Source organism: Vanessa tameamea, chromosome 13 (assembly GCF_037043105.1).
Source record: "Vanessa tameamea isolate UH-Manoa-2023 chromosome 13, ilVanTame1 primary haplotype, whole genome shotgun sequence".
Lineage (NCBI taxonomy): Eukaryota > Metazoa > Arthropoda > Insecta > Lepidoptera > Nymphalidae > Vanessa > Vanessa tameamea.
Window position 1 is genome coordinate 1697837 of NC_087321.1, and position 27498 is coordinate 1725334.

At 32.6% G+C, this 27498-nt stretch overlaps 1 protein-coding gene across 1 annotated transcript in view; it reads left to right on the forward strand.

Annotated features, from left to right (window-relative positions):
* The window catches only part of Camta (Calmodulin-binding transcription activator), a 130208-nt gene extending 104368 nt beyond the window's left edge, over positions 1-25840 (forward strand). Inside the window, exons 5-21 of the mRNA XM_026636319.2 lie at positions 10681-10825; positions 11850-11896; positions 11970-13004; positions 13104-13347; positions 13901-14124; positions 14281-14550; positions 14949-15139; positions 15614-15751; positions 16170-16264; positions 18149-18216; positions 18438-18580; positions 19035-19195; positions 19382-19518; positions 19596-19690; positions 20482-20556; positions 22498-22602; positions 22893-25840. Of these exons, the coding sequence (XP_026492104.1) occupies positions 10681-10825; positions 11850-11896; positions 11970-13004; positions 13104-13347; positions 13901-14124; positions 14281-14550; positions 14949-15139; positions 15614-15751; positions 16170-16264; positions 18149-18216; positions 18438-18580; positions 19035-19195; positions 19382-19518; positions 19596-19690; positions 20482-20556; positions 22498-22602; positions 22893-22971 (3252 nt within the window). The 3' untranslated portion in view covers positions 22972-25840. The remainder of the gene's footprint in view (positions 1-10680; positions 10826-11849; positions 11897-11969; positions 13005-13103; positions 13348-13900; positions 14125-14280; positions 14551-14948; positions 15140-15613; positions 15752-16169; positions 16265-18148; positions 18217-18437; positions 18581-19034; positions 19196-19381; positions 19519-19595; positions 19691-20481; positions 20557-22497; positions 22603-22892) is intronic.
* Positions 25841-27498: the final 1658 nt, after the last annotated feature.

Below are 27498 nucleotides of genomic sequence, written 5' to 3' on the forward strand. Positions count from 1 at the left end.
ACTAAAAAAAAAATATCAAAGGCAAAGGTACTTAGCTGTTTTGTCTTTGCCTCATTATATATAGATAAATACTATCCGTGGCGTTCACTCACTCATTCATTCTCCTTATTGTGTAAGGTAGTCGATGTAATGGCACGAGTGACAACTTAAGCCTCATGGTTGACAGCTCGTTGTTAATGCATGTCGTCTCTACTCTCGGCATTCCGAATGTCCTGTATAGATAATTATACCAAACTGCTGTCTATACAGAGTAAAAGTTTTATGTTTTGACGACCTCCGTGGTCGAGTAGTGTGTACACCGGTTTTCATGGGTACGCCACTCCGAGGTCCCGGGTTCGATTCCCGGCCGAGTCGATGTAGAAAAAGTTCATTAGTTTTCTATATTGTCTTGGGTCTGGGTGTATGTGGTACCGTCGTTACTTCTGATTTTCCATAACACAAGTGCTTTAGCTACTTACACTGGGATCAGAGTAATGTATGTGATGTTGTCCAATATTTATTTATATTTATTTATGTTTATTGACATCGTTGGATATAATATATTTTATTGCACACACATATAAGACGCATACATCTGTCATAATAAATACGCTCCTACAATAAGTTAGTTATATGGTTTAATAGTGATTCGTTCAGACAAACTCAAGGTTGGAGATTTGACATGAAAGGAATAGGTGTGTTTAAATTACTTTAAAGTGCTCGTAAATGTTAGGAATTTATTAATTATATATATTGAGCTGAGGCGGCCTAGTGGTTAGAACTCATTTAACCGATGACTGCGGGTTCAAACCCAGGTAAGCAGCTCTGAATTTGTATGTAATTCATGTATGTTAACAATTCGTCTCGTGCTCGTCGAAAGGAAATTTTGTCACATGTCTATCCACCAACCCCCATTAGAGCAGCGTGGTGGAATAAGCTCCAAAACTCTTCCTCTTAAATAGAGAGGAGGACATTTACAGGGTGTTATAGTTGCTGTAAATATTTACCAACAATATAAAAACATTACCAAAATGTTGAAAACCAAACGAGCGATTCGAAATAGGATTGAACAAGCAACGATACATCAGAACTCAGATTATGTTTACAACCTAATATCCTATACATTGCGATCTCGGGTTTCAACGCTGATATTCAGTGACCGCCATACAAGAATTACAAGAACTAACGCCTGTTATGACAACTTATGAATATGCAACGTATTAACAATCCATTGCTAATTTATTCTAGATTTTAAAATATCTGTGAAAATGGCATTTCTCCAAAAGATTTTTCGAAAACATAAAATACTCTTTTTTCGTTTTAAACATCAAAGAAAAATCTCAGTGACATGGCGAGTTGTGTCCAAATTGGCGGAATAACTCCGACTTGTAAAGGAACGTCGAAGGCTTAATTTGATTTCGATGCTTTCGATCCTAGCTCTGAATTTGAGATTTTTAAGCGTTTATACATTGGCGTCGTGGCGTTTTCTCGGAAATACTGGGAGGGAAGATGTTACACATCAAACATAATATTAATAGAAAAAATAAATTTCAAAACGGTCGTGCTTGCTATATAAGATATTTAAAATAATCTCATTTTACCTACGATAGAATCATCATATATTTTCCAAGATAAAAAGAGTTTCATGAAAGAAAACCATATTGAAAAGTTTACGCAAATCAAAGAGAAGATAAGTCACTCTTTTATGAAATACAATTATTTACCGTAAGTACTACTACGTGACTATAAATTTAATCATGTAACTCTGTTCCACGTGATACATATACAGCATACAGTTAAGATGTGTCTGTTCTAAAGGTCGATCTCTAATAGGATTTAGTAATAATGTCACACATAACGTAGTTTACTGGAATAATCCAGTTTCAATACCGGTTGTAACTGGAATCCGGTAATACTGAATAAGCCTTTCGGTAACATCGGAAGTGACCGCTAATACCGTATACCGGTATGATTTATCAAATATGAGGAATATTATCGGATATGATAGTCACGGGGCTAGATTCATACATTTTAAATGCGGCTGTGCCGTCTAGAACAAAATAAGATTAAAAGTGGTATCACGTTGAAACGAAAAAATGTTAGAAAACTTTTTGTTTGATCGAATCTCTGACATGTATTTGTTTAAGAAACATACTAATAATTTAATTGTAGGGTTTAATTGAACGTATTATTGAATGAAATCTTGAATGAGTATTCATTTAAGTTATTAAATTAGTTCTAAAAGTACGAACATTGATGTATAAAAATGAAGTCCGTGTTTCTCCGTTTTATTCTTCTAAATCGTCCAATTGATTTTGCTAAAGCTTTCACGATTAAAAAGAGCAATAACTGAGCATGATTTGTATAGATACATTGTAAATATTTTCGACAAAATGTCTGAAATATGACGGTGCTTTGTTTGTTAGGAGACATCAAATAAAATAGATAAATAGTAATTTTTAAAAATACCTACAAAAATTCTTGTGTCTACATTTTAGGGTACACGCTCAAGAACAAATTTTTGTTTGATCTATTACAAGTTAGCGAAAATTAATTGTGAAGCCGAGATGGCCCAGTGGTTAGAACGCGTGCATCTTAACCGATGATTTCGGGTTCAAACCCAGGCATGTACCACTGAATTTACATGTGCTTAATTTGTTTATAATTCATCTCGTGCTCGGCGGTGAAGGAAAACATCGTGAGGAAACCTGCATGTGTCTAATTTCAACGAAATTCTGCCACATGTGTATTCCACCAACCCGCATTGGAGCAGCGTGGTGGAATAAGCTCCATACCTTCTCCTCAACGGGAGAAGAGGCCTTAGCCCAGCAGTGGGAAATTTACAGGCTGATTATGTATGTTAATTGTGAAGCCATTTTCTCCAATTAATTCTTATTTGTCCTCATTCAGATAACTATGTAATATCATATCAACGTTTCCAAACAATGAGCAACGAAAAAAAAAAACGTTTTCGGTCGGCTGTTACAGTAAAATGTTAACCGGACAGAATGTTTTGATCGAAGTTTAACAATAAAATTAATATTCATATTTCTCATTGATTACATAATTATATAAACTTTATAAAAATAAACATACACAATAAATATTTTCTTGCTAAGCACACTTCTCGTTTTCTTTATGAATAACAAATCGTACCCGTGTGTGGCGAGTCGTATAAATATAATATTCAATATATAAATAACAATGAAAAAATATACAAAAACAACTATCTAAAGAATTAGTTTTTTAAACTAAGTTAAAATAAAGTATCGTTCGACATTCCTAATTAAAGAATTAAAGCTTCCTTTCTTTTTTTAAGGAAAAGGTTTAGTCTTATTTCAACACCGCCCTACAATGCGATTTTTTACAGCCAAACAATGTGAATTACAAAACACATATTAAGCACATGAAAATGAGTGGTGTTTGCCTGGAATTCAACTTCACGTGTATGTGTATATACACGTCACATGAACACTGGGTTAATGTGATGTGTATATACTATTATGTATTGACCTTAAGGATATATTGTTTTTTTTTTTTTTTGTAATGATATGCAAAGGTGAAATTCATATGCCATATTATGTCCCTTCCAAAGAAAAATTTAATCTGTGGTGGAAAAGTACACTCGCAGATGTAAGTGTTATAATACATGTCACAAGTATTGACACCTGTTACACTGAACACTCGGGTGCAACGGTGCAATCAGAAATTCAATTACCCGTCGACATTTTGGCGTGAAACCTAAACCTACCGCGGGTTTAATGGTATTTCCAAATGCCATTTTATAATGACGGTCAGCGCTTCTTTACTATTAATGTCAATTGTAAATAATTTTATATTGTAATATTAAATTGTTGTGGTGTTTGTGTCACGGGAACGAATTAAAAATCTGGAAATTGTATCTGTGTAAAGTTGAAGCAATAGTCAAATGATTTTATTAAAATTAATAAGCAAATTGATCAAATCATCTATAAAAAATAGCTCAACCTTTTTCTTCTTTCTTTCTATTTGATTTAATATTAAACAGTATCACATTTTTTTAACTGACAACAAAATATAATTCTATAATGATATAGAGTACACTTTGATATTTGATACAAGTAGAAATATTCTAAAGAGACGATAAAACAATGGTTACAAGCGTAATAACATTATGGAGTTGACTGACTGTCAAATCAATGGATTTATTTAAATCTTACATGGAAGAACATTTGTAAATGAGGCATATTACTCAATGCGTCATTATTCCTATGTTAAAAATGCTTCATACTTGGTGTTCGGGTATTATGGAAGCCCGCTTGAGTGCTGTCACATGTGTTATCATCAAATGGCAATACTTACCATAGTTGTGTTCCGATTTAAAAGCACAAAGGACAAATCATTTTAGTGCCCAATATTGGTAGCGTTTTGACGATTAAGGAATAGTTAAAATTTCTTAGAATACCAATCTTTAAGGATAGAGAAGAGTTACAACCAGGCAAATTATTAAAAAAAAATTGATACAACAATTCGATTATAACTACGCAGCCTAAAATATTCGTTAATAAACGGAACGTATTCACTCTGAAATATATATAAATGGATAACATCATACGAGCATCTAGGAGGTAACTTTGGTAAGCTTGTTAAATTGATAGCTTTATCGATTCGATTCGAAATTTTCCGAACATCTGTGATATATTCCGAACATCAGCGGTAGAAGTGAGAACACTTCTACCGCTGAAATATTGATGACAATCAATCTATCAAACTTTGAGAGTTAAATCATCGTTTCGGAAGTGGAGAATTTCCTTTTTTTTTTTTTTATTATAAATATATTTGAAAATTAGATTTTTTATGAATGTACGTGCTTAATTATTTTTTTCTGTCTTGGATGTTCTTGAAAAAGTTTCATTAAGCGTATCTATTATACTAATTTCTTTATGATATTTTTTTCTATTGTTTTTATATGTGATACTAATAACTGATGTTATATGTTATGGTTTATGATTTTAATCCTTTCGTTTATTATAGGAGTTATTAAATGTATTTTATTATTAACTGACAAATATGACAAAAGCTACCTACAAGCATTTGTCTGAATGTACAATTAAATGAATTCAAATTTGTGTATTTAATTATTTCAAAGAAAAGTCCATTGGGCAGTGTTTTTAATAACATATAATACCTACTTGGTTATTTTTAGTATAACGTTCAGAAACGTCAAAACATTCAAATTTTATTTTATAAATAGAACAAAATCTTATTTTTAATTTTTGTCGTCAATATATAATCATAATTTGAATTATCGTGCTCGGCGCACTTGACATCTCACGGTGACGACTCAAAGAAAATTTTATTTAAGACCAATTGAATTATAGTAACCTAATGGTTGTTTTGTGTTTAAGATACTTAGTACATATCAGTGTTATTTGAACAGTTAATATAATATCTATCGAAGTCTGGAAAATATATAAGGCAATATCGATTAAGATCTACAGCCAAATGGATATATTTTTTTATACTATTGCGAATTATTTTTACTGAATTGATTTGAAAATAATTTACTCAACGGCCGATAACTCTGCTATTGGTATATGTAAATTTAATAAGTATAACATTTAAACTGTTGTAAAACGTATCATTTTTCACACAGCCGGATGAGGAATATGTAGTAAAACTGATATGCGTTTGCAAAAACATATTACTAATAATTAATAATAATTACACGAAATATTAATGTATTTATGCTTATAGTAGCGGCACGCTATGATGGCCGTTTTGACGTTTGCCCGCTCATGAAGTTTCGTATTTAATAAATAATTACATCAAAGGAGCAAATTGTTGTTCTTTATTGTCAATAGTGACGTGCAGTTAGTCATAAAATTTATCGACTGTGATTTCTAAACTACAAATATTAGGGTACCGCGAAGATAACTTTTTTATTTATTTTTTTGCGTAAACGTGTACGTCACACTCTCACACTCGACCTCGTAGTCGGTGTTATATTTGTGTTTTTTTATGTAATGTGTTTATAAAGTTATTCATTCTAATTCCAATTTTTGATTTAAATTGATTTCGTTCGAATATATTACTTAAACTTATTTTATATTTTTTTTATTAAACCTTTTCAATCAGATACTACTTGCAACAAAAACTTGAATTAAATTACTTGCAAAAAAACAAAGATTTGAATATATTATATCGATAATAAATTTACATTTCACATCACTTTTTTAATGTGTCAAAACGGCCATCGTATCTTGCCGCTAGTATAGTTTTATGTAATGTTAAGATTATGTAACTATATCGCAGTAATTATTTTTGATCAGATAATTTGACAGAACTTTCTAGAACACTATTCAATATTAAATTAGTCGCTCGCTTGATTGTTTTGATCAACGGTTGATGATACAATAATATTACAATAAATTATGTTGTATCATTTTGCTCACTATTTTATAATGTAATTTTTGTTATTGTTATTAATAAATTGATTATTAAAAAGTATTTTTAAGTCTGATAACACCGAAATGCATGTTTTAGAATTTAGCCTTATAGTATCACTTTTAATCATAAATCTAAATAAATTGCAACTCTAACTTGACAACTGGATGAACGTTAAACAATGAAATCTATAAAGATTGAGGGGTGGCTGCGAAAATATTTCAACAACAACAAAATATTTTTCAAATAAAATAAAAGGAAAATTTTACTTGGTTGTAGGGCTTTGTGCAAGCCCGTCTGGGTAGGTACCACCAACTCATCAGATATTCTACCGCTAAACAGCAGTACTTAGTATTGTTGTGTTCCGGTTTGAAGGGTGAGTGACCCAGTGTAACTACAGGCACAAGGTACGTAACATCTTAGTCCCCAAAGTTGGTAGCGCATTGGTGATGTCAGGAAGGGTTAATATTTCTTACAACACCATTGTCTATGGGCGGTGGTGACCACTTACCATCAGGTGGCTCATTTGCTCGAATGCCTACCGATATCATAAAAAAAAAAAATCCAAATGAAAAAAAAAGGTTACGGAAAATCTGAGCATAAAATTTCTAGGTGTGAATTTTGTGTGAACGTTTCCAATCTGAAGGTTATTAATTGTATATTTAAACTCATCAAAACGAGTTCATATATTTTATTAACACCCACCCACATACGTATACTAAACAACTACCTCAATAAACTATATAGCTCGTAGATAAATACAACGACGATTTTTGTACTAATTTATATCTGTTGCGTATTTATTTAACAATAACAATAAATATTCTTAAATATTTATGACATTCAAATAGACTATCTGAATATATATAGTCCGTAGGGAAATCTTTTCGAAACCGGGTCAGTTCGTACGATAGTTTTTTTTTATTTACAAATAATGGAAATTGATTTAGAATGAAAGTTATAATGGTGAAAAGTTATTATGAGATATATTTTATGTTCGAGTTGAAGGCTTTTGTTTTACGTCCTAACGCGTAATATATCGTTGATGAAAATTGAAAATGATATAGATGGATTGTTGTTATGGTTTTTATTAATTTTAGAAAGAAATCTTAGAAACTTCTGTAATGAATAATTTTAGTTATTATACTGATGTTAATAGTAACTGACGATAGCGCAAATCTTAATACTAAAGATTTATAAAATTGTAAATTTATTATGTTAAATTTATTTTTTGTAATAGCTCTAATAATTATTACTAAAATGAATATTAGGTTTCTGAAAATATTCTTAGAGACTGTTTAATAAATGGGTCTATACCTCTCATACACTTTGGCACTGTAAAAAATAGTAAACAACCCTCTGACATCGTTGGTGATCCATCGATTTTGGAAACTAAGATGTTATGTCTCTTGTGCCTTTAGTAACACTGGCTCTTCCTTCAAACTGGAACACAACAATGCTAAGTAATGCTCTTTGCCTTAGAATATGTACTAAGTCGGTGGGTAGGTGCCCACACGATCTTGAACAAATGCCTACCACTTCGAGCTACCGATACTTGATCAGTTTGAACTTTGAATAGTTTCAAAGTTACGTCACTTAATACCAAATTGGTCAATATTATAACGAAATCTGATTAGCCAAAAATAATTATCAAATTTAGTCTCATCAGTTTCTGTTATCTTCGAAATCTATTAAATTAAAAATCAAATTTCGATGCAATTTTTGATCACTTAAAAATATAATAATAAGTTTAAACAAAGAAATTTCCAGCTATTTTTAGAAAACTATTTTAAGAAAAGTTCGAAAACATGCTAGTGTCGTCACGACTTTGTTGTTAATTTTATTATAATCATATTTTTTTAGTTGCAGTTATGGTTTTCTTATAATATATCTTATTTTAGTAAGACTTTATTTAAATAGTTACAATTGAATTATGAATACAATGTTATAAACATTTATACCATCAACAAGGTCAACGTATTGCGGTCACCTTGCAAAACAGTGTCATTTTCGGACTATTTACAACAAATTATCATTTTAGCGGCGAGTTAATGAAAAACCACAATATCTACAATAAAGCACACGTGCCGAGTGGCAACCCTGTCCAGCGGCCATTACATAAATAATTCCGCCATGTTTATTGCCGCCATTTTGAAGACAAATGGATAGTTATTACGGCGCACTCCGTTTTACATTCGGTCTTTCGCGCTAAAAATTAAAATATTGTGTATTACTTATTTTGCGTTGTTTAACTGCGTGAGAGTCGATTTAGGGGTTGTTATGGGGTGTCGGGGCGGGTTTATTCTCAGAATTCCTAGTTTTTTTTTCTCCCCGATTTTAACCTCGGAGTTTATGAGCCCGTACTTCGCTCGTTATATGCGTTCCGTTTCGTTATGAATGGTGCTTGCATTAAATCTCTTCACATCACTAAACATCGGAGCGGGAACGCTTTAATATTTTTTTATACGCGTATATCGTTTATTTTGTTTGTTGTTTTTCGTTTCTTAAAAGATATTGCGTGCGGAATTTTATTAATAGAATACAATACAAATACATTGTATTGCTGTCCTTGTTTTTTTTTTTTTAAATGGGACTGAATATGTTTCGAATTATTGATATAAAATCCGATATAAGGGATGGAGGACTAACAGGAGTTAATGTAGTTTCCCTAATATAATTTCAATAAAAACTTTAAGGACCATTTAATAAACGTCGATTAAAATTTTTATGTTATTTTATAGTCAGATAAAATGAAAAAATAACACATTTGTTTGTTATAATAAATTATCTCCTGGTACGCTTCGATTTATGTTATAACTATTATACCTGTCATAGGTCGCAATACCTTTTCAATGTTTATGACTCATATTTTTTTAATTAATAGTACTAAGGCAGAAATCATCGCGAAAATTTTCGATTTGTATAAGATTTTATTTATATTCCAATATTTGTTAGTTTGTTTAGGTCAAATCATGCACGCTGATTTAGAATCACTTCCCGTAAACCTCGAAATCGAAATTTTAACATTTTATTTTTGTATCATTCGTTGGCTGACAAGGAGTCCCCATGAAGTTAAGTTGTCACCACTATCGACATTGGCATCGTTAGAAATTGTAATCATTCCTCAGACCACCAATGCGCCACCAATCTTGGAAACTAAGATGTTATGTCCCTTATTCCTGTAGTAATAATGTCTCATTCACCCTTCAAACCGGAACTCAACGGTACGAAGTAATGCTACTCAAAATATTGCTGTAGAATATGTTATGATAAGGTGGTACCTATAGAGACAGTCTTGCCCAAAGGCCTATAATTAAATAAGCTATGGTAAGCATGATTTGATTGATTTCAGTCAAAGGCATTTCAACGGCCGGCAGCATTATCTATGCTATGGTATAATTTTATTTAGATAAAAGGTTATTTCTTACGAATACAAGTTAAGAATAAGAAAAATCTTTGGTGCCTCCTTGGATTGGACCCATCGATATTAATAAAGCAACTAACGCATTTAATATTTATTTTGAAACATTGTGTTAAAGTAATAAGATAAAGCTGTTTTTTATACGCAAAAGTCTAGACTGGTAAGCCGCTAACCAATACACTTCCTTCTACAAAGCTTAAAAGTATTGCCTTCAACTAAGTTCACTTATCTAGTTTATTACAAGGGGTGGTACCCAAGATACTTATTTTTCTAGTTTGTACGAGTCTTTTTTTGAGATGAAAATTATCCTTGATATATTTTCATGCTATAATATGATATGCAAATCGATGAAAAGTATTGTTCCATAATAATGGTATATACAATATTGTTTCCAACGACAAGTTCATTTTAGTCAATTTTCCACATTAAATAGATTTTGGTTTTGATAAATTAGAATTTTTCGTTTTGATTTAATGTTATTAATCAAAGCTTCTGAAGAAGTAATACATTGGTACTAATATCAATGCGAAAGGAATTCTGTCCGTCTGATATCTATCTATCTATCTATCTATCTATCTGTCCTGTCTGTCTGTTTTGCTTTTACAGCTAAACCACTGAATCGAATTTGATGAAATTTGGTATGAAGCAAGCTTGAACCACATGGATCATACGCTACTCGTAATACCTTATACCTATGACAGATCCCCCCCCAAATGTAAGCGAAACAGGGCGATACCAACTAGTGAATAAATTATTATTTATTGAAAATGACTTTCATTCATGTTAAGCACATTTACAGTTTCCTTCAAGATAAATGACAGTTTGATGAACTCTTCTAATTATTTCGATTTCAGAACCCTGACATAGTCCTGGTGCACTACCTGAACGTGCCATACCCAGATGATAACAAGCTTGCAACCGTGGCTCCCAGCCTCGCGCTATGGGCTGACAAGAAGGAATGGACTAAGGACGAACTTGTCAGCCAGCTGAAACCAATGTGTGAGTAATTAAGTATGCGTTGGAGCATCTGAATCTTAATTAAGATTTTGGGTTCAAGTGTGACAGGTATCACTGATGTGCCTCTTGTTTATTCACTGTACTCGATGGTGAACGAAGATATCGTGAGGATACCCGATATAGTCTATACCAATATTTAGAGGTCCGAGTAAGGTTATATGATGTAAAAGTATAGTACCCACGAGGCGGAATATTAACGGCTTATGCAGCGCCAACCACATAAAGAAGCGTATACTTTCAAACTTTCGGCCAATGATATCACGTCGAATCATATGATAAATTAAGTCAATGTCGAATGTTGTTTATTTTTCTGTAATCCTCTTGTGCTTGGAGAATATGATATAATAATAATATAAAAAATATATTTTGATTTTTTTTTTTAATTTTTATAGTATAATTGTGAATTGTAAGATCTCTGTTGTTTTGTAAGCAATTAACCGATACGGTTCGTGTCACGTATTAATGATACCTATATATCATATTATAAGCTTCATGAACGTGTCAATATCTACGATATAAAGTTTTAGTCCAATCGGATGAAATAATCAAATCGGAAAGGCTAAATAAATAACGTCAAACATTTTTTAGTATAGGATTATAAGCTTTAAAGTAATACAGAAATATGAGCTGTTATTGCGCTTTAATTACCAGTTAAAGTTTAAATGGATTTTCATAGAAAATTTTCCCCAATGAATTTAACTATTCTTGTCGGAGCGCAAGTTTAATCAAATAGTTGTCTGGTGGCGTTCATAAATGTTAAGTACTGAAAATTAAAACGCAACAAGCAAAGTTCGCCCTTTCATTGAATATTTATGAAGAGCGAGGGTGATAAAATAATTACTCTATTAATACTGATCCTAATTGATGTAGATCATTACGGCTATGAATTTGCTCGAGCTCGATGGTAATTATTTTATTGTTGTTTTAGTATTCAAATTAGGCTTCTAATATTTTGTTTTAAGTATTTTATGATTGTTGTATAATAAGTTTTATTTTTTCTTTACAGTCTTCAGTGAAGATGAATCTGATCTTAATAGCGATTTGGAAATATCGGTATGTATTCCAAAATGTACACCATTGTATATATCAAATATTATTAAAGAATTTTTCAACAATTCAAGTTTAGGGAAAAATGTTTCAGACGGCGGAAACAGTTGAAGCCATTGTTGGTCAACTGATGGAGAAACAACGAGCGGCGAGGGCAGCGGCTTTAGCTCGTCAGCTGGAGTGTGGTTGCCCAGATTCCACCTGTCAAGACTCAAGGACGTGCGCTCATCCATTACGAAGAATGCAAACAGCGAAACCTCCTCCTTCTGATCATCACGTATCGTCTACTACGGGTCCATCACCAAGACCGATGGCACAGCCGCCCAGACAGTACACACGAGATCATAGACCTTCAACACAATCATCTCCGTTGTTGCTTTCTTTGGGTCAAATACAAGGTGGAGGAGGGTTACTCATATTAAACGGAACGAGTAATAGTTCTCAACAACATTCATCGTTAGTATCGCCACTCTCCGTGACGTCATTTGTATGTGAAGAACCAAGGGACAGGTACCGACAGCAATACAAACCAACGTTTGTTTTGAAAAGAGAAATTCCAGATAGTCAGCAAACTACGACATTGAGTGCAACTGAGTCAACATTTGAAATAGAAACTCGAATTGAAGAAAAAGTGGAGGTCGATAATTTTGATAGGAAAATAAAAATGGAGCCAAGAAGTCGGAATCACATAGTAGCTAGTGCACCGACGACGCCGTCTCGGTATCCCGATTTAGTTGAACGCTTAGAAAGTAAAGTGCAAGTTGAAAACTGTGATGATACATTAATTTTGTTAGGTACGGATGGGCATCTAGAAACTTCTAGTGGATTTTTTGATGAGACTCTGGAGTTATCTCATGAAGATATACAGAAAACATTGTCAGCAAACATGCCAACTTGTGAGTTGGATCGAAGTGTTGTTAGATCGTCTGAGACAGCTAATGTAATGGTATCTGGTATAGATACAATGGACTTTATAGAGAGCTGTGAAGCTGTAGCATCACCAACTCACGTGGTAGATGATAATGTGTTCGTGAATCTGGACGCTTTTGATATGCTTGGTGATTTTCCAGAATTAGAAGTACTAGATCCGAGTGCTCTATCAACGAACCCTGTGGTGAGTCAATGTTAAGCTTGCATTTTTGGTTTTTAATTTCATTTACATAGGACAACAAATAAAATTCCAAATCTTTTGCAGAATTATCTTTCATTTCAGACTTTGTGCGGGAAATCACCACCAGTTGAAGAGAATAATGATAAGATGCAAACCGACAGTCCAGGTGAAGGAGCTCTAAGCATCACAGATTATTCTCCAGAGTGGGCGTATCCAGAGGGAGGCGTTAAAGTATTAGTAGCAGGACCTTGGACCGATACTTCAGATCAATATACCATACTCTTTGACAATTTTCCGGTTCCCTCGATTTTAGTGCAAAACGGTCTTCTTAGATGCTACTGTCCTGGTAATTATAATTATTAATATTTTAATATAAATAAGATTAGGTATTTACATGTGTCTATAGTTTCGTGTTTAAAAGTGGTAATTACATATTTTAATCTATTCATAGTGAAAGAAGAATACTTTATATAAATATTACTTCTATAGCTAGTTATTATAGTGGTAATATAAAGCGTGGAATTTGTATTGTTTGACTTTAATTCTATTATATTCTTATACAGAATCTAATTTAACGTCAGAAGGTACAACAGACGTGTGTTTTCGTGTAATTTTACAAGAATTATCTTAAAAAAAAAATGTTTGTTTTTATATTACTTGCACTATTTGTTATACTGCATCGTACAACGCGCAAACGCAAACTGCAAGTATTTTGTATGCATGCATACATTTTAGGGTGATGGTACTTAGATTGTACAAAGTTTCGTTTTAATAAAATGAAGATAACGCACAAACAAACTCAGTTACCAAAGAAGTAACGGTTTTGGTTTGCACCAGAGCATATTATTCTATTCTCTAAAACTAGAATGAAATATAATAAAACATTATTCAAATTTCAGCTCACGAAGCTGGTTTAGCTGCGCTACAAGTAGCTCGTGGAGGTCGCGTCGTTTCTGACACTGTTGTGTTCGAGTATAAAGCTGGTCCAGTTCTAGCACCATCGTCACCAGCTTCAGCGCCCTTGCCGTCATTGGATTTTAGACGTTTCTCGCTGCTGCAGCGCTTACAACGACTACATGGTCGTTTGCAGTTGAAAACGGAACCAATGGATGATAATAATCAGGTATATATACTACTGTAAATGTAAAGCAACGTCAAAGGAAAATCAGTAAAACACAAGACTATAATACATTTATTGTAATCTATTAGTGAATTTAATTATTTAAAAAAAAGATTTACTATATTATCTCCATTTATATGTATAATGCTTAAATTTCAGATAGAAGACGTTCAACTGTACTCCAACCCAAAATTTGAAGACCGCTTAGTAACATTTTGCCAGGTTCTAAGCAGTCGGTCTTTTGGCAATTCGGAGGGATTTACTACAGATCCCGGTGAAGACAGCTCAACTATTCTGCATTTATCTGCGGCATTAGGCTATACAAAACTTACAACGGCACTTTTGCGATGGAGACAAGATGATAATAGCTTAGCTTTAGAAAAGGAAGTAAATTTGGGCGCAAGGGATTGTGATAATTGTACTCCATTGGTGAGTTTATTTTTATATAGCTTTATTATTAAAACACTTATTTTCATGGGAAATATGATAGCATACTATAAAAGTAATATATTTAGAGTATAAGAGATCACCCAATGAAAATAAGATAATAGGTCTTTAATGAAGATCTCATTTTCAATTCGTGCAAGTACTACTGATTCATGTTCTAGAGTTTTATTTAATAATTAATTAATTTCATGCTTCGCGGTACGGCGGAAAATTTCGTAACAAACACTTACATGTCAGGTGTAATTTCAAGACACGAGTATAGAAAAAGGTTTTCCCTGAGTAAAACAAATAGAAAATATAATAAGAAGCCTAAAGTACTATCATCCACGAATAAAATAAAATTTCCCAAAGCACTGCCAATCCATGAGGCAATTTCTCAGATGGTAGCAAGTGCCGCGGGCCACGTGGAGACGGCTGTGGTGCTGGCTCGTTGGAGCGCCGGCATACGTCGCGAGGCGGGCGCACGCGCTGCATCTGCCGCGGCGCGCCGCGCTGGGCACACGCGTCTCGCTGCGATATTAGACCGCATACATCCTCCAACCGGAGACGCAGTGTTCCGGAGACCTCATAGGTAACACTTTTATGAAATTTTATATTAAACATTTGCCGGTTAAAATATGCAAGTACTAAAAGGTAGAATATGATGGTAAAAAAAGTATGAATGTTGTAAGACAATACTAAAATAAAACAAGCTCATGGTTGATTACAGCTATTGGTTGATTAATAGGTTATTTGAGAATTGAGGCTAATTTTATTGTAATTTTATTTGGTAAAACGTCATTATTAAATATAATTATGTTATATAGTATTATCAAATGAGTCAACAGATTGTGGCACCCCATATTAAAAAAGAAACGCTTTATTGCTTGACATTGAAACTCTGTTGTGTTTGTTACCTTCTTGCTATTTTAAGTATGCCTCATTGTTGAAATTATTTTAATATTAGTATGATTGTCAATAAAGTTTTATTATGCATGTTTGATCCCACGATAAATATATATGAAATTACAAGAATACTAAATCACTTTTACTCTAAATTTTTCAGCTTATCCCAAAAAAGTCGAGCTGGAAGTTTGGAGAGTAACCTGGTTAAGCGGCCATCAATCGATAGCGGCATCAACATGGCCGATGCATTCAGAGCCAGTTCTGCTATAGACAGGAATGACAGCAGTTCTTCTGCTAGGTATGAATATTTTGGTAAATTTATATTTTTCGATTAAACATTTATTTAAGGTTCTTCAAATATATTTTGTTGTTTTAAGTAAATTATATAGGAAAAGGGCCCAGCGGGAAAGTTTATCTTAACAGGAGATTGCAGGCTTGAACATAAGCAAACACAACTGAATTTTTTTGTGCTTAATTTGTGCCTAAAACTTATCTTATGCTCGGGTGATGGAAATCATTGTGAGGATCCAGTGCATCGGGTGTAAATCTGCGTAAAAATATGTGACTTCGCTCACTCGTATTAGAGTAGCGTTTTGGAATAAGAATAAAATCAATACAACTCCTTCACAAGGAGAAGTTTACCTAGCCTAGCCGTCAAAAATTACCGAGCTGTTATTTGCTTTAATTACTGTAAATAAGGTATTTTATTTTCTTAGATGGGAAAGAAGCATGTCATTACCTTTAGACTCTGATAATTCTGAAGATAGTCTAGGTGATTCTAAAATTGGACGACGGATGGATCTCGCCCTCTGTAAGTTTAAATCCTTCTTTTTATTCACATTTTAGAAAGTTCAGTTTTCATTTGCAAACGATTATTTATTTTCATCGGCACGGCGCCTAATTTTTGGAAAAGTCGAAATTCTTTATCCCAATTTTAGTTTCGCGTTCATATTTTGAGGCTACGACGTTGTTAGCGGTTATCAATTCGAAAACTTGTTTCATAAAACAGGTCGTTCAAAATATTGGCTTACTTGTGATGTTTCAAACTAAGTGGCAACGATTATAAAAAAATATAATAAGCTAACAGTTAAAAATCGCCACTTTTATTTTATTTAACAAGTACGTAGATAGAATATAATAGAACTAAAAATTATCTTATTCAATATTTATTTGCAAAGCCTATAAAAACAAAAAATATAATATTATGTGTGGGGTGTGATGTATTTAAAATGCGTATTCGCAAAAACGCTGGCGTTATCGCGATACCTTGAGGGCAGCGCTGACTTGTCCGTCCGTCCAGGCGAGACGGCGGCGCGGCGCGCGAGCCCGCTCATAGACGTGGAGGCGCTGTCGCCGGCCTCGCCCGCGCCGCACACGCCCGCAGGTCAGTTCGCTGCACGCGCGAAACGGTATAGACACTCGAACTCGTGTTCAAAACGAACGGACTAAATTGACACATCCAGAATAGATTCTCCAAATTTAAACAACAAAAGATCGAAAACGATTCAACTGAAATCATGATGTTGACGATTATATTATCTACACGGATGCTATCAAAAATGTATCAAAGAGTGTTCATATGACAACATTCATTGGAGATGAGATGGCACTTAATTGAGATGATACGAGAATCGAAAAAGTTTTTGTGTTGCGAAATGCCAGGTACATTAAGAAAAAGTGATACTGTAATTGGCCCGATATGAAATAATTTACTGGCACAAACGAAAACGATGCGTAACGTTATAAGTAATCATCTATAAAAGAAAAATTGGCTGATATAAAAATAACTCAATCAGTGATACTGTTCTATACCATTTCAAGTCGCAGCCAAACCTCCGCTCGACTTGTTTATCGATGTTGTAAATGTTGTAGTTGCATGGCCGTTCCGGCCTCCTCTTCTGAAACGTCGTCTGTCTTTTCTCTGTCGCCAGTGTAGTTCTCCGTCATCGCTATCGGTAGACCACTTGTAGATTCTTCTGTATCTATATCCTATCGAGCGGAGATGCCCCGGTGTTGTTAGTAGTTACCTATTGAAGTTGAACCGAATAATGTTGCTGTTTGTTGTTATGTCTGCGATTTGTCATATAGCAATGTACAGGATAAAGTCCTATTAACAAATTAAATCATCAACGTTTTCGGTTTGCCTTCACTCGATGTTGTCCTTCGGTGTCGCTTTCAATGGTTCGTATTGGTCTATCCACTATCACTGTACTTTCAGACACAACAGTATAAAGTGGTTTCTTATCTTCAACAACATCTACACACTCAATGAAAAAAGATTTAAGAAGACGACAAAATATATTATTTTATTTACTATATTCACGAAAAACAATAAAACACTGCATGATGGCTCAACTGCTTGCATGGATCGATAAATTTATGTAAACGCTTTTTATGTGTAGTTAAAAAACATTTGCAATTCAAATCGAAGGTAAGTATGCTTCCACAAAGGTTTTGTAATATGGCACCAAATTTTATCGTAAAATGTATGTATCTGTATGTTCATCTATTGATGTTTAATTTAATGGCTTCAATATTAAATGTAACTCTGATGTTAATTAAAATCTTCTAATATTTGAAATTATTAATTAAAACTTTAATAAACTTTCGGAAATTCAATTATTAATGAATTATAAAGTTTTTTGGAATTCGTAAATTTACATTTCCGAGATTCCACTATACCAAAATATTTCAGGGGAGCAGGATGACAGAGTGTTCACATTGGCAGAACAGATCATTGCCGCTATGCCGGAACGAATAAAGGTAAACATAATACCGATAGATAAAGTAAATACAGCAAAATATTAAGTGATTACTTCGAGATATACACAAATTAATAACTATAAAGAGATTTACAATGAAACTAAAGTAAAGTATGATGAAAAGTAAAATAGGCAACTCAATTTTGAATTACAAGCTGCTCCTGCAAGGAAAGTCGATAATTAAATTAATGCCATTATTTTCTTTATCTTTTTTAAATATAGAACGAGTCTTCTTCCCTGTTAAACGGCTGCGATCTAGACAGCGGCGCAGGGGGCAGTGAAGACACACTGATGGTGCCACTCCTTGATGATACCACCACGTTTAGTACCGAGTTCAGCTTTGAGTTCTGTGACAATACTTACAGGTAGATATAAACTGATATAAAATCATCTAGTTGTATAAAAAATATAATAAGGCAATAGTAGAGTAATTGATGGGCTTAAACTTTAGGATTGACCATCAAATTTTTATTAAATATTGAACAGAAATTGAATTGTCATTGCTTCTGTCGGTAGGAAGACTCAAACGGGCCACCTGATGGTAAATGGTTATCACTGCCTAAAGATATTGTAAGAAATATTAACCATCCGATACGTCAAAGTGTCGCCAATCTCGGTTACTAAGAAATCATGTCCCTTGTTCCCATAGTTACACTGACTCACGTATACTTTATATGGGAAGACCGAAACGAACAAAGCTTTACCACCAAGCAATCAAGCCAATTGAATGACTTCAATTTGCCTTTAATAATATTCCTAGTGATTTAAACTTCCACAACTTTCTACTCGGAACTTAAACGTTTTTCAAATTTCGTCCAGATACTGCGGCGGTTCAACCCCATGTTCGTCAGGGTCAGTATCGCCAGGATCAGCGTTGTCGCCTCCACCTGCATCACCGCGCAACTCACTGCCCACGACATCGGCGACTCTACAGGAATTTTTGAACACTACTACACATTTTTCAAGCTTAACTCTTAATGGTTTGTTGTTTCGTTTATTTGACGTATTTTATATAAAAAAATAATCTGCTGTTATTTGATTTAAATTCTTTAATACATATTTAAGTTTATTGAAAACAAGTTTTTGATTTTACTTTTTAATATGCATATAAAAGAAAACCAGTACAGTCTGTCTGTCTTAAGTCTAAAAATTAAAATTATTTACAGATCGTGAGCAGCGTGAATTATATTCCGCTGCTATAACTATCCAAAAAGCTTACCGGCAATATCGCGGACGACAGCTTCAGCGACGCGCCGCTGCTGCGGCCATCACAATACAGAATTGCTATCGGCGGTACAAGCAGGTCTGTATCTAAGTTCATTATTTTGAAGATACTTAACAGTATTAGGTGACGTAACTATTATATTGGGTCTCTTCCAGTTCGCGTATTTGAAGCAAATGCACGCGGCGGCGACAGTTATTCAGCGCGGATACCGCTCACACCGGGAGCGACGCCTTGTTGCCAATCCCGTCAAGTGAGCATTGAGTTTTTTTAATTTATTTTAAGGCAAAATATTTAATTATTAATTAATATATCGTTGCTGGATAAAGAATCGTTTTTTTCGGAGAAGTACGTTTCTTAAATCTCACACAATTCGACATGGTTACGAAGTTCAACTTTTCATTAATCATCTTTTAACTTGCTGGTAAGGCGATGCCTTTCCATCTGGAAAGGGACGCACTCATTATTTATTTACCGCTACAGAGCACTACTAAGAATGCTCGTGTTCCGGTTTAAAAACTGAGTGACCCAGTGTAATTACAGTCATAGGAAACTTCGTAATTTCCAAGATTGGTGATGCATTGGCGTTATAAGGGATGGTTAATATTTCCTACTGCGGTAATCTCAACAACTTACAATCTGGTGGCCCATTTGTCTGGCCTAACTATTACAAATAAATAAGGCAATATTTACATATTTTTACTGAGTTTAGACCGTTATGCATCTTTGTGTAGACTTAGCTATTGTAACTACAGGCACAAGGGATATAACATGCCAATGTCTTTGGGCAGTGGTGACCAAATGGTCAATGTGCTTATTATAAGTTACATTAGCACATTTGCTGCATTTGCCCGTCCGCCTATTTACGCCTTTGTAAAAGCCTACTTGAATAAAGTATATTTTGATTTGATTTGACATGAGCCAAAGATTAAGTAGATGGTAAATAGCTTTGATATGTTTATGAAATATTTTGCAAATAAGGAAATTTTAAAGTTAAATAAGCTTTTGATGAATAAGCTAAACGAACAAATATATAATTCACAGGCGAACATATTCCCAAAGACGACAAAATCAGGCAGCGAGAAAAATTCAACAATTCATGAGGCAGTCCAAGATCAAGTACGTATTACGATAATTTTTCTATAAACATTTAAGTTATAATAATATTAAATGAGGTACCTGAATATTTAGATATTAAGAAAGTGTGTCAGCTTCGATGAAGAGGTTTATAAATTTTGATGATAGTCAATTATTAGCAAATGGGTTGGAATTTAAAAGGAGCGTTCTTGTAATCCGTTCTATTAAATTGTTTTCTATTTTAAATTTTTAGGCGCAATAGTTCATAGCTTCATTGCAATGAAGTATATTGAAGTGGCGCTCACGTGCTGTAATTGCAAACTTAACATCAAGTGATATTAATTATGAATACACAGATTATTTTTGTGGTAAAATGACTTTAATGTATGGAAATGTAACTTTCAGTAAAATTTATATACGAAACATCATTTCTTGTGCTTGTTAAATTAAGAAATCAGTAGGTAAGTAAGCAACAAATAATTTGAGAATGTTCTGATTTTTTTTTTATAACTATCGTATAGTTTTTGTTTTATTAATTGAAGTATTTGATTAATTGTTTTGTGTATCAGTCTTTATTTTGTCGAAAATTATTTGCAAATTTTTAAACAAAACTAAATAAAATTTCCCAGTCGAATAATTTGATTTCACTATTTCAGAACTTTTTATCTGTTAATATCTATCATTATTTCATACCCAGTCCCAGTGTATTATAATTTAGAGTAATATTGACTAAGTCGAATCAGCTTGAATGGTTTAACTAAATACTAATAATAATATCCTAACTTCGTAACCGATGTAAGAATCATAAATATATATTCAACAGAAATTAATTAAATGTTTCAAATATCAATTTTTTAAAGCCTCTCTACTATGTTTCTTAAATCAGTATTTTTATGTTTTCTATTACAAAGCGACTTTGTTGTAAAATTGTTAACATAATTTTGTCAAATCATTTCCACTTCGTAACACACATGCTTCGTAGTTTCTTATTAACTCGTATTACTTTTTAAACGTTTATTTTTAATTCTTTGAAATATTTATATCTGCTTCCTTATGTTGTATGTACTTTGACAGCGAATGTAAAGTTCATATTTTATTAAAAAAATATTTTACATAGGAAAATCTTTTCCTCTACAGTTTAGCAAACGAATTTTCTCATTTTGAACCATGAAATTTAGTCAACAATATGTTTCAGTATTTTGTCTAAGACATTTACAATATCTTGGGATGTTTGCTTCAATACGGATTATAAATAATAATATTTCAATATTTTTAAGATCTTCAGAATTGTAACCGGTATGCATAAGAACGTTTTTATTAAAATAAATAAAAATGTAATGTTTGATTGTATGTATCTCAGTATTTTTTCCATTAAATATTTTAAACATTTGAAGCGTTGAAGCGCGAATTAAATTACTACAAATAACATTGGTCTTAACTTTCCCGATTTTTTCATGCAACTAGTACTTGGGAGGAATTTACGACGAACGTAAGTTTTTAAAATTTATTTGTAGTTGTCTTCGTATCAGGAACAAAACACGATTTACATTAGGTTCGGATAACATTTACAACAATTCCATTATTTGTTCGATATTTTTTATATTATGTAGCTGGGACGTGCTAATGATAAGAATTCTTTCCCCATAACAAACTTTCGCGAGAGAAAAGTCACGTTTTACGTTTGATATGTGGTTCTGCACGTACACATCTAATAGGGGATAATATGTTAAACCCTTTGGAAGTACTTTCTGCCACGCGCTACTTACAGCGTATTACTAGAGTTATGATTCTTATATGTTGTTTCCTATTTGACATCATAAGTATCTGATTTTCTGGTATTATTAACTAATATTTTTGAGGAATCAAAAGTTATATTAATATTCGACTATTTATCAATTCTGTTAATATTATACTACTGAATATGAATTGTATGTTATATCAAAAAGAATGATTGCAATAACAACAATTAATTTTGATTGGCAGGTTGCAGAGCGAGCGAGCCGCAAACGCGAAGGTGGCCCGGCTATCCCAGGATGTCCACCAAAACTTGTCGCAGCCCACCATCAGTACAGCACCCACGCCTAATAGGTAAAAGTAGAAACTGTGATTTAATCTGATTTGCTGTTTTGCTACATCTCCTCACGGGAATGCTATAGAGATTGAAAGATATGTAAATTGTAGTACGTACGATAGTAACAGTAATTAAAAGACTAAATTATTGAAATTATATTTGGCTACTTTTATCGATAAATTTTTCGTATTTGATTATGAAAAGACAACACTTAATTTTTTCCATAATCGTAAAAAAATGTATCAGATAAGTTAGTACGTTTTAGTATCGAGCTTAAAAATGTATTAAATAATAATGTCCGTTACAGGATCATTGACTACTTAGCACCTGAATCACCGATGGACGCAGATGATGACCTTCTGATCGAGCTTCTGTTTAAAATGTGACCTGACCCAGAGCTGCAGTTTATTCTTACTAAAATGCTTTCAAATACCTTGTTTTGGGTAAAATTATTTCTCGAATGTTTGAAAAATGAAAAGATAGCATGCATCAAAATTTTTCAAATATAAAATTTTTAAATAGATTATTTATAAGTACAACAACTGCCGGAGTCAGGAGCGAATTTCATTTTACGGGCTTTACGTCAATTTTGCAATTCAAATCCTAAACCTACTTCTGTTATAAGAATGAAGAACCATCGGTTTTATGATAAATCTTTAAAAGACACACTACTGCCTTCATTTAGTCATTTTAAATCATCACCATGTTATATAAACTACTTATTTTCCTCTAACAGGTTTTAAAGAAGTTGTGACGTAACTCAGGCCTTGAAATTAAAAATTCCAATATTTTTGTCAGTATCTTCATCGTATTCTCCGTAGGGTCTTTTAACCATTATACTAATTTTATTTTTAAGTAACATGTATTCTGTCCTTGCATGATTGATTTTAATGTCTTATTTTTATTCGGTTTTAACAAAATCTTGTTCATATATTTGGCCTTGATTTCATATTTGCGTTTAACTCTTCAGGTCATAGACAGGGTTATATTTAGTATAAATTTTATCGTATTTGTATTATATTTTCATAACGTATTTTTGAGAAATTTGTTTAGGGCGTTTATTGGAATCATATTTTTGAAAACTCTAAATTGAATGTAATGTAATTTTCTTAGATCATCTGTAATATTGGCAGCATTTAACTAAAACTGGAATTCATTGACGACACTACTTTAATCAAAATTTTGTGCATTTACGATAAAATTGGACAAATCAGTTGTTTCTTCTGTTCACCCGCTTTCAGTGCAAGGTTTTGAGAAAGTCAAATCTTGGATTTATTAGCTCTATTCATGATTTTCACGGTGGAGTTAAAAGTAAGTAGGTTAAGTACAAATTCAAATTATTAAAAAGCCACTGTTCTTATAAAGTAGATGCACCTAGCGTATAATACAATAAACCCGACGAGCTGTGAGTATTTTGAGATTTTATCGTATTTAAGAAAAAATACTTAGTTTTACTATTGGTCTAAAATTTACCATATAGGTTTCATTCCAGCCTAAATAGGTTAATTCTCTTTCAGTATATGCAATGAAACAGACAAACATAAATGTATTTCAACATTCCTGTAGACTTACATCATATTCTTATGAAAATTTTCGGACTATTACTCTTTATAATTATTTCATTGTTGACTTCTTTTAAATATTACGATATAGTTTATTAAACATTTTCGATTTCCCCACCCCTAGTTCCTATTTCAATAACTATTATAATTAATGAATTATCGATACAACAATTTACTAATTAGTTCATTAGATAGATAACTTTTGTTTTAGATCCTCGATAATGCTAAATGCCATAATAATCTAGCGTTCATGAAAAAAATAAGGTTGTGCACCACTTAATATAGAAATAACTACCTAAATATTCCCTTTTTCTGAATTCTCTGATATTTTAACGTAGAAATATAGATGATAGTATAAGATATTAGAAGTAACCATAGCTTAACAATAAGACGACGTGCTGCCGTCGAGATATTTTCGATTCGTATTTTTATAAAGCAAAAGTTACGAATGACTATGATTGCTTTGCTTGTGCAGGGCCGTGGAACAGATTCCTTACTTACTTTACACACCACGTTTATTGTTTCCACATCTTTATCGATTTCAATTTCAACTAAAGGCTTATGTTTAACTTTATTTTCAATCTGAAGATTTATATTATTTACAACGTTCGTTTCTTCATCTTTAAGTCTTGCATCCCTTATCAGTAATTTACTTTCAATGAGACTAGAAAGGCCCGGAGTTGTCATATGGAAATGGATGTTTGTATATTACTAACAGTATTCAATGATTTTTACACACAGTGATCGTGATGTAGGAATTTTAACATCAATTATGTTACAATTGTAACATTTTATTGTTAATAGTTTTATGAACTGTATCGTATTGTTAATAATATATGAAAAAATGTCAGATGAATATAATGAATGTAACGCGACGCAGTTCGAGAATAACCGTCCAGTTGTGGCGGCTTTTGCACCCTCTGGTGGCGAAAAGGCAAAAGTCGCATTACAAGCGAAATACAACATAACGACTTTGACTATAGTGACGCGATTCGCTTGCAAGGCACGGGGCACCCGAGGGCGCACGAATGCAACATGTACATTTTATATTTTTGGATTGCTAACTTTAAGATGTTATATTTATATATGTATATGTAGTGATGGCGGGTACGAAACCAGTATTTCGAAATGTATTGCGCCAAAAGTTTTGATGTATTAATTTTCCAATAAAATTCTCTCGTTTTTCGTTTATCGAATGAATAGTTCGTTTAGCTAGTGGTCATGTATGTATATATTTTTGGATAAAGTGCACGATTGCTTTCGGAACGCCGACGATATAAATATAAGGGGGCGGACGTAAAGTATATAACGGTAAAGAGTATTTTTAATGGTAACGCAGAACCTCTGAAAGCAATAATATTTTTGTGGTAAAAAAATTACTCCGATTTATAGAAAAAGAGTATTTTATTATCCACGCAATCGTCACAACAGTTGAAATATAGGAAGCTTTTTAGAGCTACCGTAAAATGTGCTCCGATTTTAATAAAAAATTGAAAATCATAAAAACAATACAGCCATGAGTGACTTATTAGTTGCATCATATGCTTAGTTAAACTCGTTTACTCCGGGAGATATTTAGGGCGAATTCGGTTTAGAAGAAGCGATACATATAGCTGAATATACATAGATAGAATTTATTTTCTTAGTGCAATAAATACTAATTTTAGAACGATTTACAGGCGTTTATTTTAAACTGAGAAAAAAAAATCTAGATCGAGTTAATAGAAAATTTAGCATTTTGTAATAAAAAAAAACAATGATAATTTGAAAAATCTATCGGAGCACATATTTATGGCACGCGTTAGTTATTGACCACAGCTAAATTATAGTGCACTAGATGTAGAAATAGTTAGATAAATTACTACTTATGTAAATGAAATAAAAAAAAAAATGAAATCTTGAAATCTATACATAGAATTAAAATTTAAAAGTTTAACTAATACTTTTTATTATTATATTAATAAGAAGCTTGTTCACACATTATAAAAATCGTATTTAGGAAGTACTGTTAAGTAAAGAATTGAGACGAATAAAACGAAATGGGTCGACATGATAGTGAGTGATGATGGAATTTTTGTTCTCGAGGGGGCTTTTTACAGCTTAAGTCTGCTTACATAAAATATGTAGGATGTAATCAAAAAAATCCGTTCTTCAGATTCTTTTTTCAAAAATTGAAACCACATTCGATTTAATTTAATCTGTGAATAACGATTCTGAATGCTTTTAGGAACTGATTCTAATTTCGAACGAATTTATGTCCGTTTTTTTTTTTAAATTCTGTTTGATTGTTCCAAATACAAATTGAAGCATCATCATTACATTTTCAATAACAAATAATTTAACTCAATCAAATATTACAGTACAAGCTGAACGATTAGAGTTTGTCGTTTATTTTATAGAAAAAAATAGCTTACGATTTGTTAGTATGCTATTTACTTTTTTTTTTTTATTTTACCGGTATAAGGACTGTTATTTTATCGTTGAGGTTATTATTCTGCCTACTGATATAGTTTTTGCTTCTCTATGTATTTTATGTAAGCAGTGATAAATAAGCCTTTAATATTATGATATTATAATTGTTTACAAAGCTACGCCAAAGGCGAGTTACTTTAACATTGTGATAAAAGTTGCAAGAAAGTTGATTTGAAGCGTTTAATAATTATATTTTTAGATGATAATAATTTATGCAATTATTTTATAGGCGTTACAATATTGTTTTGCGATCGCTTGCTTAAATGATAGGTTGATATTTCCTAAAAAATACATGGCAATAATACCGATTATTATTATTTTCGTAATTATAGTGTTAGCAATATTCCTATTTATAAACATGTGGCCTGCTGCTAAGTACATTTTTGAGTAATGATTTAAAATTAATTCATTTATTTGTACTAAATCAAAATAAGCTTAATATTATTAATTACGAAAAGGCATATGTTTCTATCCTGATTGCCAAAAGTAAAGGTTTTTGACGTAGGCCCTTTTAGCACCAGGCCACAGAATTTATGGACGAGCCAATTTTCACGTTCGAACTGACATTAACGTTTCGTCCTATTAAATGTCACCATGAAAAATCACACAGATAACACATAAGCAATATAAGTATAGTGAGTTATAAAAAATATGTCTTGATTTCAAAAAACTATAATATTTTTTTTAGTACATATTTGTGTGTGGTAATTTGATATATATTTGTCGTAGAATGTTTGTTTACACTATTAACTTGTGGGTGTCAAACGCAGGACGTTTCAGGGAGGCGTTATTTTTTAACGGTAATTAGTTAGTGTTGAAACGTGTTTTTGTAATGTTATATTTGTTAATTCAGTGAAATATCAACCAAGGTTTTTAACG